This window comes from Lycorma delicatula, chromosome 3, assembly GCF_047948215.1.
Source record: "Lycorma delicatula isolate Av1 chromosome 3, ASM4794821v1, whole genome shotgun sequence".
NCBI lineage: Eukaryota > Metazoa > Arthropoda > Insecta > Hemiptera > Fulgoridae > Lycorma > Lycorma delicatula.
This window is the reverse complement of record NC_134457.1, coordinates 121,855,958-121,869,404: the sequence shown is the minus strand read 5'-3', so window position 1 is coordinate 121,869,404 and position 13,447 is coordinate 121,855,958. Positions and strand designations below refer to the sequence as shown.

At 27.1% G+C, this 13,447-nt stretch overlaps 1 protein-coding gene across 6 annotated transcripts in view; it reads right to left on the bottom strand.

The window, feature by feature from the left end:
* Positions 1-1,697: 1,697 nt before the first annotated feature.
* The window catches only part of LOC142321950 (uncharacterized), a 520,381-nt gene continuing 508,631 nt past the window's right edge, over positions 1,698-13,447 (bottom strand). For all 6 annotated transcript variants that reach the window (XM_075360498.1, XM_075360499.1, XM_075360497.1 and 3 more), the window contains 4 exons: positions 12,872-13,084; positions 11,259-11,378; positions 5,994-6,134; positions 1,698-3,274 (listed from right to left, as the gene is read on the bottom strand). In XM_075360498.1, coding sequence (XP_075216613.1) covers positions 3,203-3,274; positions 5,994-6,134; positions 11,259-11,378; positions 12,872-13,084 — 546 coding nt within the window. In that variant the 3' untranslated portion in view covers positions 1,698-3,202. The remainder of the gene's footprint in view (positions 3,275-5,993; positions 6,135-11,258; positions 11,379-12,871; positions 13,085-13,447) is intronic.

Genomic DNA, 13,447 nt, shown 5'->3' with positions numbered 1-13,447 from the left:
AGTTTTCATCTAACACCTCACTTACATTTTATTTAATAAGGTTCCCTTCTCATATATCTTTTTTAAATTTTATATAATAACTTCCCACACAAATTAAATAAAATTCAAAAAGCAGTCTGAGTGAAAAGAAAATTCCAAGGCAGCCAGTTACCTAAACCCTATTAATGAAATACACTTGTAATGTAAATACCAAAATTTATATAAATCAGCAAGCAACCTTTACCTTAATATGAATCTGGGTTCTAAGTCATCACATAATAGTTGCACATTCAGACTGATAGATATCTTTTCAATACTTGATTCCAAAAATCGATCTAACTAGTTTGTCAAATCTGTACTTAAAAGAATTTTAAAGGAGTACTCCTATACAATAAAAAATCATTAAATAAGTTTTATTACATGTTCTTCAAATTAGCGAATAAACAATTTAGCTACTAACTAATTTTAATTAATGATTTTCAAACTCTCATTTCCATACTCCCTCTTTAACCTCTTTTGATTCCATATTTACATAGTTTTTAAAAAAATAAATATTAACGTTCAGATGTATAAGAATTCTTATTTTATAAACTTATCCGAACAAAAAAATTAAAATTATACCAACTTACTAACATTGTATTGGTACAATCATCTCCTACAAATAACATCAATCTATATTTTTTATTCACCATCTTAAATCAGTTAGTTACTAGTATAGAATTTATATTAGAATTATTTTCATAATTGTGGATAGAAAATTAAAACAAATTTTATACTGGTATACCTATTTAGTACATACTCTATAACTTTATGAGAAGGAAATCTTAATAAGGTAAAAAGAAAAAACTATAAACTATTTACAAAATATAAACAAATTACTTAAACCTGCACAAAATATTAATTTATGCTCAATGAAATTCATTATGGAATATCACAAACATCAGGATGAGGGGGTTAAATCTCTGTGTGTTTGAGTGCATATGTTCTAAATGAAAAAAAAAGTTTAAAAAACTTTAAATTATATCACTATGACCAACTGAATATGGCCAAATACAAAATCTTTACCTATTACAAAATAAAAATACCCACAGTATTACAGCAAAACAATGTAAAAAACACAAATAATTCTACTATACTAATATATATAAAAAAAAAAAGTTTAATTGTTATTCAGCAATAAAATATCAATAGAGACTAAAAATCATATTTATATAATTTAACATATCTGTTTTTACACCTGAATCATTTTTGTAAATGCCTACAAAAAATAAAAAAAAGGTATCTTCAGGAAGTTGTATATGTTCTTTGCTTGGAACATATTACATGGTTATTCATTTTCATAATATTTTTAATACAATCTGTGCAGATGTTTTAATGAATAATGATTTAATGCCTAAAAGTCAATTTAATAATTAATTTCACCTTCTCTTGTTATACCTTTGTTTATAAATTAAGCTGTAATACTAATCTTATAAATTACTTTATATTGTCCTTATGTTTTCAGTATTTTAACCCTTTAAAATAGTCTGCAAATAACTGTAATTAGAATATATATGCAGTAGTATATATTGTTAAACATTTTTATTTATCTTATAAATGTTTAATTCATAAGTTTTTAATTTTGATAAGTATATTTTGTTGTAAAATATATAACAGCATCATTAAAACATTAACAGCATTTCTTTTAACTAAAATTATGATATTACTGTTTTCTTTTTTTCAATAATTTATATATATGCAGGATATAATGCAGATTAGTTAGTGTTCTTTAATAATAGCTCAATTCTTTAATAAATTACTATTTTAAGTGACCTTATGAATAGAATAAAGTAGCTTTTGTTTTTTTTTTTTTTTTTATAAATTTTCATCATTAAAAAAAGTCATTCAGTCACTTCATTTATTTATTCATGACTTATAAAACTGATACATAATAATAAATATCAGTCTAATTAGTAAAACAAATTATTAACATTACTGGTATTGTTACCATACTAATATTAATATCAGTATTAGTGTTACTGGTTTGTTGTGAAGATGTTATTTGTTATTTTATTTATTGTTTGGCTTTTATACCAAATAAACAAATAACTTCATAAACTGTAAAATGATCAATATAACTACTATCCAGTATATGAAAATTCAGTCAAAAAAATTTGGAGTAATATAAATGTTTTTTAATATGTATAAGCAATTGTTGCAAATAGAAACTGAAAAATGGGCTTATTAAAGGGAAATTCAAGATTAACTCTTCTGCACAGAATATGTTTGGTGATATTAGCAACCATAATTTTAAAACAATTTTTTTTTCTACAAATAATTAAAACTTGATAAGAAATATATGTGTTGCCAGTATGTTAAACATTTTCAAAGAAATTATAAATAATTAAATGGTCTAATGATGTGAACAAAAGAAAGTACTGTACTGGTACGATGTACAATGAAGACAACAAGGTTAATAATAACAATAAGAATAATGTAAGATTTAGTAATACTAGATATTATTCATAAATTTTTAAAACTTAAAAAAGTAAAAAATATAACAGTTAAAAAATAAATGCAATTAAAAAACAATAAAAATCACTAAGTAATAAATAATAAATCAAACAACAAAATTTGCTTATATAAAAATTCTTTGGTTATTTAACACTATTTTCATTTACACTTCAAGTAAAGAACTTTTCTTTAAATATAGACAACAAATACCATACATAATTTGTAATAATACAGTTGCCATTTAGGTATTTAAACAATTCTTAAGTTCGATGATGCTGGAAAAAATGTTTCACTGCAATAAACATAAATCACTTTTTTCACATGTTCTTTAATTTGGCAGTCAATTTATAAACTATGATATGAAAGTTCACCACATAATGGTTTCAATTATTTTTATCACATAAGCCAAAAAAGGCTCGCTCACATTAATGTAGCCTATCATAAATATGATTGATTAAATTGTGACAAAGCAGTTTTTTTAGTTCTTTTTTTTTGTGCACATTCTATAAAATAGCGAGATTCAATGGTAACGATACATACTGACTGTGTGCCATACTGTTTTATTTCTTTTAAGTAAAGTATTAGAAGGCAGAAAACTGAATGGCTGTGGTAGCAGCTGTCATTTTAATCGCTGATTGCTGTGATGTGAATGTGTGTGCTGAGGAGGCTGCAGTGATTATGGATGATGATGTTGATTTCTTTAATTAATTCTAATAAACCTGACAAATCATTAAATATATACTGGTGTTTCTTGGCCTGTCAGTAACCGAAACATTGAAGTTGGCATTGTCTTCATTAGAATCTATAAACATTATATTTAAAATATTAATTCACGGTAAATAATAATAATAATATATATTACATTCTATATTAGTGTATGAAAAATGAAAAAAATTGCATTTATTATTTTATATATTATATATATATATATATTAAATTCTACTAGTACAGACTATTGGGATGTTTCTTACCTTAATTTTATCATGACAGTACTTTCATGGGATCCCACATCCTCAGTCATGATTGAATTCATTTTATTAAATTGTATATTAATATAAAATAAGTTATGAACATTACACCATTAGCATAGTTTTATTTTAGTGAAATGTTAATTTTCAATATTTTAATTTTAACGTGCAATTTAATAAAATGAATTCAATTGTGAATGAAGATGCAGGATCCCGCGACAGTACTATCATTATAATAAGGTAAGAAATGTTTTACTTCAATAGTCTGTACTAGTTGGTTAATGTTAGTAGAATTTAAAATATTATTTAACAATACAGAGGAATAATATACATTGAATTTCTTTTTTGCAACAAAATTTAACTGCTGTGAAGCATTTTAATTTAAGTCTAAGCTTATCATAACTAAATATATTTTATGCCTGCATACAATTCCATCTAAAAATATTGTCTTGGGGGTTCCCTCATAAAGTCTGAACAAGTTTTCAAGATTTAAAAACAGGCTGTTTTGAGTTCATTGTCTGAAACTCATATATATGAATGATGACAAATGTTTAGTACATTAAAATTATTAATATGTATTTATTTATATCTATGAATGTGCTTTACTAAATACAATCTTCTTTTTCAGTTACTTTACTAAAAAAAATAGTCACTTAGAGTAAAAATATTCACTTTTCAACAGAACTTTTGTATTGATTCAAAACAGTACTCTGGCTTACAAGAAAATACTATATTATGCTTCCATTGCCATTTTTAATAAATTACACTGAACCAAATTAAACAAAAAAAATGTTTCTGTTTTTTTATTTATTTATTTATTTAAGACAAACATAAAATACTTTCTTTTAAAGAAACAATATTATTCTGTTGACAAATTTTTAGATAATACTAATTAAAAAAGAAAAAAAATAATCTGAAATTTCTGCATTTCCATTTAACATGTATATAAACGTGCACTCAATTTTACTTAATGTCTTCCAATTTATTTATTTTGTACCAATTTTATTTATTTTATCTTTTCATATCTAGCATTATTTAATGTATTTATATTGTAGATTGTTAATATGTAATAAATAATACGAACATTATAAATAAAACAAAATATTATAGGACAAAAGTTTCAATTATATGAACACAGAGCAGTTGTCCCCTCCCTTAAATTTTGTTTGTGAATGAGGATAACACTTTAACTGGCTTAATGTTCATACTATTTTTAGCTTTCTTGAGACAAGTTTTATCGATACAACTGATTTATTAGATATAACCATTAATTCAAGGTGGGCAATCTTAATCTGAGGTTTAGATGCATTTAAGCTAAATTTACCATTTCCATTGGGATTGCCTAAAATGATAACAGCTGTTTACTTTTTATTCTTCTTAAAACAGTGAATACTCATTGCAGTGTCGTAGGTTCTATTTATTTATCAATTAATATTGATTATCATTTCTTGTTTTCATTGATTTTTCTACTTACCTTTCCAGCCTTTACTGATGTACAATTGCTGTAACATTTTTGTGAATAGTTTTTGATTGTAATCTTGATTCCTAATTAATAATACATACTTTAGCAATCTCTATTTATTTGACATGCTGATTTAGAATTATCACTTCTAAATTCCAAATTATTCTTTGTAAAAAGCTGATTTTACAATTGATGCCTGATATTTTATGAAATTTTAAAAACACAATACATAAAATGATATATAACTGTATCAGATGAATAATTACAAACTTACTATTTACTGTATCAATAGATGGTAAAATTCAAACTAACTATAATAAATTAATACCTACTTAATTTAAAAAACTTAAAATGAATAAAAGTGTAAATAAAATAAGGCCTAAAATTCAGTATCTGTACAATATTTTACAGGCTTACAATAAACAGTAAAACAAGAAAAACTTTGGCATGCAACAATAAATAACAAACAATTGAAAAAAAAGAGAAAATATAATGTATAAAAAATATTACAAAAGATTCTATTCCTGGAAGGGATCTGTAAAATGATAATGATGCTGATTTCATTACCATTATCTTAATACAGGTGTTTAGAAAATTGTACATCTGGAGACAGAAGTAGGAAAAACTCTCTGTCTTTTTAAGCACTATTTATAACCACTTAGCTGATACTTTATTTATACCATACTTACAAATATTTTAAGGTTTTATAATTTGTAGTTCTCAATTAAGATAATTTCTTTCATAATATCCAGGGAAAAATTCTGATTTATGAAACAAGAACATATAAATCTATACAAATCAAACACATTGTTTAAATTTATTCATATCGAAAGAGAATTTGTTTTGAGATTATAACAATTGTAAATTTTATAAAATGTATTACTACTTTGCAGAAAAGTATACATTGTGTCAGTCTGTTAGCAGAGAATGATATATCTTGCTTTCTACTTCCTATCTTTCTACAAGAAGTAAGTTACATCCTTAGAAAAAAATTATGAAAAATATCCATCCAAATTTCATTCAATCTACCTATTTTTTCTTGTTTAGGCACAAGCACTTATTCTCAAATGTAATTATCACCGTTTACTTACTTCTCCAACTGATGTAGCTAATAAATTTACAATCTTTTCATGAGGCACAGCAACCACACTTTGGTTATTTATTTCTATTATTCTATGTCCGACTCTAACACCTCCTCTTTCTGCAATTCCCCCTCGTAGCAGGCTACAAATCTGTAAAAAAAAGGTATAATTTATTCAACAACAAATAAGAGATAAAAAAAGAGGTAAGTCTAAAAAAGAGTTCTGGGAAATCTATAAATTTTAATTTTTTATTAATTAACTTTATCATTATTTTCATTCTAAAATATTGGCTAAACAATTTTGTTACTTATGTATTGACGCCACCGCAGCTACAGCTTTATTTAAAAACAAAGTAGTCAATCTGATTTCAGTGGAAAATGAACATCTCTTTATTAATTTTAATAAATGGTTATTTATATTTATTTATTTTATAAATATAATTTAACCAAGCTTAACCTTTGCTTGCTAACCTTGACTAATTAACACCATAATTTTTTGAGTATTTATTTAATAAATTTAGTAATTATTGCAATTATTTATTATTTAAATAATCAAAACACTCCGTTAATTAGTCAAGATTAGCGAGCGAAGCAAGCGTAGGCTAAGTTTGGTTAAATTATATTTATAAAATAAGTAAATATAAATAACCATTTATTAAAATTAATAAGAGACTGTTCTGAATGTATGTTAAACTCTATATCGGCCCATTTTCCACCAAAATCCGATTGACTACTTTGTTTTTAAATAAAGCTGTAGCTGCGGTGGCGTTAATACGTAAGTACCAAGATTGATTTCAATAAAATAAAATTTTACTTATACTATTGTAAAAAATAGTTAAAAGAAAACTAGTATGATTCAGATGAACTACACAACATAGGGTTATTTAGTTCCCTTTTTTATTATGAAGATAATCTTTTGGGATATTATCAATCAAGGTAGATTTTTTACTAGATTTTTTTAAAGTAATATTAATTGTAGCCTATAGTAATAAATAGCTTCTGAGAACTTAAATATTTTTAAATGAGCTACTACTCATACCTTACAGAAATGGCTTATTCAAGAATAAAATGAGAATTTCTGTATTACTATGTGCAAATTCAGATTTTATCATATCAATAAATGAACATAAAAAACCACAAACATCACACACACACACACTTACACACACTTTGCAGTATTTAAAGTGAGTTTGAAATCAGAAATAAAGATTTCATTTTTTTTTTTAATTTTTGTTATCGAGTTGAATTCCTCTTTACAGAAAAGAACGTGTGAAATAAGAAAATAACAAATTGTTTATAAAATAAAATTAAACAATTTTTTTACAAAAACAGTTTTTGTCTATTGTTCAGTATTCTGTTAATATTATACAGATAAATTTGATTTTAAAAAACTTTGTGGTTCAAAAGTAATTTTATATATATATATATATATATAAAATAATATGCTCAGTGATTCATAATAAATTCCCAGAAAAAATTACACAAGATAAACTGATGAAAATTTGTATACAAATTCTTCCAACGGTGTAACTTTTTTAAATTCCGAGTTTAAATAGTTAAAATTGAGTAACAATGAAATTTACTATTTTTTACTTCCTTGTACGAAGTAAAGAAAGTATTGTGATTGCAAAAAATTTTCATTTTGATTGGAAATATCGATTTTGACCATCCCTGAATCCATTTTGACTAGTTTCAGCGTGAAGTTTGTACGTACATGTATGTCGCATTACTCAAAAACAATAACCCAAAGGGTGTTGAAATTTTAATTTTAGGACTGTGAATATCTAGTTGTTCACCTCCCCTTTTGATTGCAATCAACTGGACCAAAAGTCTCCAAAAAAGCCCAAAATCCAATTTTTTTGGATTTTGGACTTTTGCTTAACTGCAGTAATAAGCCCTGATTGATTGCTTTTCACTATATATCATAAGTGGTACTTATTTTCAATGGTTCCAGAGTTATAGCCAAATAAAATTTTAATTAATGAAATATTTGGATCTTACAAGGGTTCAAAATCAGATTTCATCTCCTTTTTTTTCTAATTTAAATATATTGATTTGTTAATAATTATTAACCTCTGTTAATAATTTGTTAATAATTATTTATTACAATAAATAATTCAATAACAAAAAAATTATGAAAAAAATGTCAGAAGTCGTTAATGAAATAAAATTTTTATTTTTATTTTACAAATTTAAAAAAAAAATGTAATGTAATAGGTGTGCAAGGCAGTCACTTGGTGCCAACGTCAGATTTTTAAGAATTTCTTTATAATAAATTAAGATATCAACTTGATGTGAATACCAATCTTCATGTGAATATAAAAAAACAATTTAAAAATTTTTTAAATTCAGAGTTTAAAAGGGTTAAAATGGGGTAAAACATTAAGTTTTACTATTTTTTTTTTAATTTCTCTGTAAAAAATGACAATAACTTTAATATTAGGATGTGTAATCTTCATGTAAATATTTAAAAACCAATTTCTAGATTTTTTAAATTTGACCTATAAAATGGATGAAGAAACGTAAAAAAATTTCAAACAATGATTGCAAACTTTCTCCATTTCTGATTATACCGAACAAGATATTCACTCAACTTGGGCTAGCAAACACTCTTCAGATAAATATTTTTGCGATGGGAAATCTAAATCCAATTAGTGGTCCTGTACTGACCAAACTGTGGCTCTGAAGAAATTACAATACACTGATAGTTTTTTATAAAGTTGAACATAGTTGAAGTTTATTTATCATTATTATTCTCACAAGCATAAGTTTAATAAACACAGGAGGATCCAGGGGGCAAAATCCCTTGGACAGTCTGGACAGAATGAAATGCAAAATATTCCCTGTCCATGACAGAAATAAAAGTAACCATTTAGTGGGGATGAAGCCATAATGGGGGTTTTAGTGTACATATTATATGTTATATGAATGTATTATATTTATTACTATAAATACATGCATATACAGCCTACTATAGTAGGTATTATTAAAATTGCCTAGAAGTAAATTAAATAGTAATCCAAAATGTAAATTCATAGTTCACCATCAATGATTCAAACAGGCAAAAAGAATATTTCAGAGGCACAAGAGTTTTTTTTACACCCTACTTCCCTGGGCCGACACAATTAAGTAAAGTTCAGCCCAGGGAAGTATCCATTCACTCAACAGGAGCTTCCCCACCCACTGGCAGTAAATCCGGCACATCAGATCAAATATCTGATCTTTTGATCTTTATTTTGCCTACCTCTAATCCCCGGAGGGGTAACCAGGCCCGACTATGTCATTCCCAGGCTCTACACAACGGCTGGGTCTCTGTTTTAATTTTATCTCTGATCTACGCTAGCCCCCTGGAGTCCCCATCTACTCATCAGAACTGGCACACCTAAGCATACTGGCCTTCATGTATGGGGTTGTTTGCCCTTCCCTACGCTTAAGTCCATGGCGTCTCCCTTCAGTGTCCTTAGTGCATAACATCTTCATAGCGTACATGTCAAAGGCTCCCTCGTCTCTTCTGAGGACAGCATGAATGACTCCAGGTTTTTGAGTCTTAATCTGTCGATACCTGCTTGGGTCCGCCAAAGATGCCTTTCTGCACATATAAATATGGTGTAATTCACTGTGTCCTCTCTGTCACAAAACATGCAATACAGAGAGTCCTGCCTGCCAAATTGATTGAAGTAATTCTCAAATGTTCCATGGCCGGACAGCATTTGTGACATATAAAAATTTATATCACCATATTTCCTTTAGGTCCACATGTCTAGTCTGTGATTAATCTCCTTGTCCAGGGTGCATCATTTCCAGTCATACATCTTTCACGCCATGTCTCCGTTACGTTAGCCTAGGCCTCACTCTTCCCCATACCATCATTAACAAAACTCTTGCACTCTAACTTGCAGGTCAATTGGCAAATCTGAAGCCAACATGCACACCGCACTGTACCTGCCGTGACACCCAACATTCGCTTGTGGACCCTCTGTAGATGTGCCTGGTTTTCATGACCCTCATTGCTCTACCCTGAACCGGGGCGGCATAGTTGACAAAAAAAGACACCTTCTGTGAAACTCCTCATATTCTGATACCCCACAAGCCTAGGTTTGTGAAGGGTAAGGTTTTTTTTTGAGGGGATAGGTGAAATGTATCTGCTTGAAAATAGGTTCAAAAAAATTGGATATGGTCCAAATTTTTTTTTTGAGGGGATCCTCAAAAATGTATCCCCCCAAAAAAGTTTGAAAAAATGGATGGGTGGGGGATCAGGGGGTCCGAAAGGACCCGAGACACAAAAAAAGCGTGCAAGAACTTAGAATAATTCTCGCTTACCTTGGGAAAACTGTCCCAAGTCCTTGTTTACTGCTGATAGAAGTTAACATCACTGACTTTATTTCCCTATCTATTTGACTTAGAATATTTCTTCTCTAACCTCAATAACTTATATACTGGTTATATGTGAAAAACTAATGCACACAGAAAAATCGAAATTATGGTACAATCCATAATCCAAAAATCATGAAACTTTAAACACTTCTTTTGTAACCTTATCTCAGTAAACCACACTACTTTTCCACTTTAAAAACCACAAAAAACCATCTAAATAAGTCACTAGAATGCAGGGTGCAGACAAACAGAGCTTCCTTTCCTTATTTGACTGTGGCACAAGTTATTGATCAAAATCATTTTATGAATTGTTACGAAAAAAAGTTAACTGTTTAAAAATGCCTCCCCTTCATCATTTTAATACAGTTGATGGGTCAAGGAGTCATAGTTACACACAGTTTTAAAAAAATACAACAATATTTATTTTTTTGATCAAGTGGATTTTGGCAGCAGTGTTAACACAAGTTATTTAAAAGTTATAATTAGAAAAATGGCTTATTCCAATAGGCTGAAAATTGAAAAGAGTGAAAGAAGTAAAAAATTTCATGTAAAATGAGAACAGTTGACATAAATACTTTACAAAGCACAGGAGAAAATATTCAAAAATGGCTGAATGCAGATCAAGATAAAATTCATTATACAGTAAACCACACCATTCCCAATATTTATAATAAAAAATAAACAAATCTGTTAATAGAGATCAGGCTGGATTTGGTATTGCATTTAACATGATCTGTAATAACAGAATCTACAAACATGGTAAATAAATCAATGAAAAGTTAAAAATTAATTATTAATGTAAGTCAAATCACATTGGTAAGTAATTATTATGATAAATGCACATACTCATAATAATCTCTCTACAAACTCAAATTCTAAGTAAACAGAATAAAAGTCTTACCACTCCATTTTGAACACTGAATCCTAATTGATATTTTGTATCTGGCCTTTTAATCTTTACTTCTACAACAGGAGCACAAGGTACAACTGTTAATTTAACAACTGTTTGTGTCTTGGAATTCTAAAAAAAAAGATATTACAATCAATATAACAAAAAAAAAAAAAAAAAAAAAAAATTGCATCTATTGTTACAAATATACAGACAATGTATGCTCTTTTCTAAATTTAAAAATTATCATTTCTGAGGTGTTATCATTGACATGTATTTTTGTTCTAACAAAATCTTAAAGACAAAAATAAGTATTTTCCTAAAAATCACTCTTTAATAGGAGAAAATAAAACACTTATAAAATAAAATACTCATAAATTGCTGGCTCATTTTTTTTCTTAACTGAGAAAACTGCTAATCCTCAGATGATATTAATCTTTTTTTTCATTTTTATTTTAAAAGCTGAATATTTATTTTATTAATTCCCCTACAGAAATAAGACCACCTACTGAGTAAAGACTAATGAATTACTGTAATAGTGAAGACTGGGTGAATTGTATAAAACAAATTGTTTTCTACAGAAGGGATATATAATAATTTACTGCTTTACACAATTTCTCAGGTACTTTATTATGATGTCACATCTAAAGAATCTGAGGCAAACTCTCTGCAATGAGCAGAATGAAAATATCAATTATAAGGTTCAATATGCTTGAAATATGTGAATCTGACATTCTGATATGTAAAAAAGTATTTGACTCAGTAAAAAAGGATGGTATTTGAATTAATTGAACATTAAAAATAATAATTAAATAAACCAACCACCAAACATACATTATAGTGTAATCAGCTCAAAATTTTAAACACAGCTGTACAACTTGTGTAACAGTAATAATGACTTTATGCAGTAAACATTTACATTATAACCACTTAATATTTGAGCAAAATTAACTTGATTTTCACATTTTCACGATTTCCAATAAAATATGACCTGTTTGTTGATTCATTTGATAGACTCTGTGATTTGCTTTGAAACGACATTCTTTCCAAATATCATTCAATTTGTTCAACTGGTTTGAATACATAATTAGTATAATTTTTTCTTACCATCACTTTTCTTGTCACAGTCATTAAAGTACTTATACATAGTTGTTAAAAGCCTACGTAGAGGAGAAAAGCCTATGTATCCTGTTAAATGAATAATTAAAATATTTATTTTTAATTGAGAAGAATATATAATTTAGATAGACTAAAATTATAACTTGTACTCAATAACACTATGTTATTTTCACATCTGCCTTATCACAATATTTTTTAAGTTCTGGCATTAATTTTAACATCCTAAAATTATAATAAGCTTTTTTAAAGTATTTCAAAAATGTTTAGTGTTTTATGTTTTTCATAAATAAAAACAATATTTTCCATCCTCCAGTAATACTTTACAGTCAAGTAGGACAATGTTATTCCAAGGAAAATGGAAAATAAAATTCAATTTTCCTTCCCAGTAGCTACTAAGTATTAATATAACAAAAAAATCATTAGAAAACAATTATTAACAATTGAAAAAATGAAAAGATCCAAAATTTTTAAATGTAATAACATTATTGTAGCCTCATGTATCTCACCTTGATATAATTCTGACAGGTTGATAATGGTAATCCGACTAAGGAGACACCATTTATAGCTATTATCTGATCACCAATATTGAGCTGGCCACAACGTGCAGCAGCGCCAGCTGGTGCTAAGTTTGCAATGACTACTGTTGGAAGCATAGAACCCCAGCCTGATTCAACTATCACAACTCCCAAGATTTCACCTTTTGTTTTCGGCACAACAACCTGGAAAATAAACAAAAGTTATTAAATAAACACAGTTTATTTATAAATAAGATAATCCTGAAAAACACATAAAAATAATAAAATAGACTGTTATTTGTTTCCAAAAAGAATAAAAATTTATTTACTTAAATTTGTAAAATATTATAAAATTGATATTAATCTACATACTTTTAATTTATCATAGTTTTCTATAAATTCATAATTTATAAATTATTAGTTATTTATTAGTGTCCAATACTGAATATTTCAAATAACTTTACAACAGTTAATTAAATCAAAAGATAAAATGAAATAAAATTGTCATTATATATCCCTATTTTACAACTATAATTCAAAATACTATTGAGGTATGGAATTTAAAAA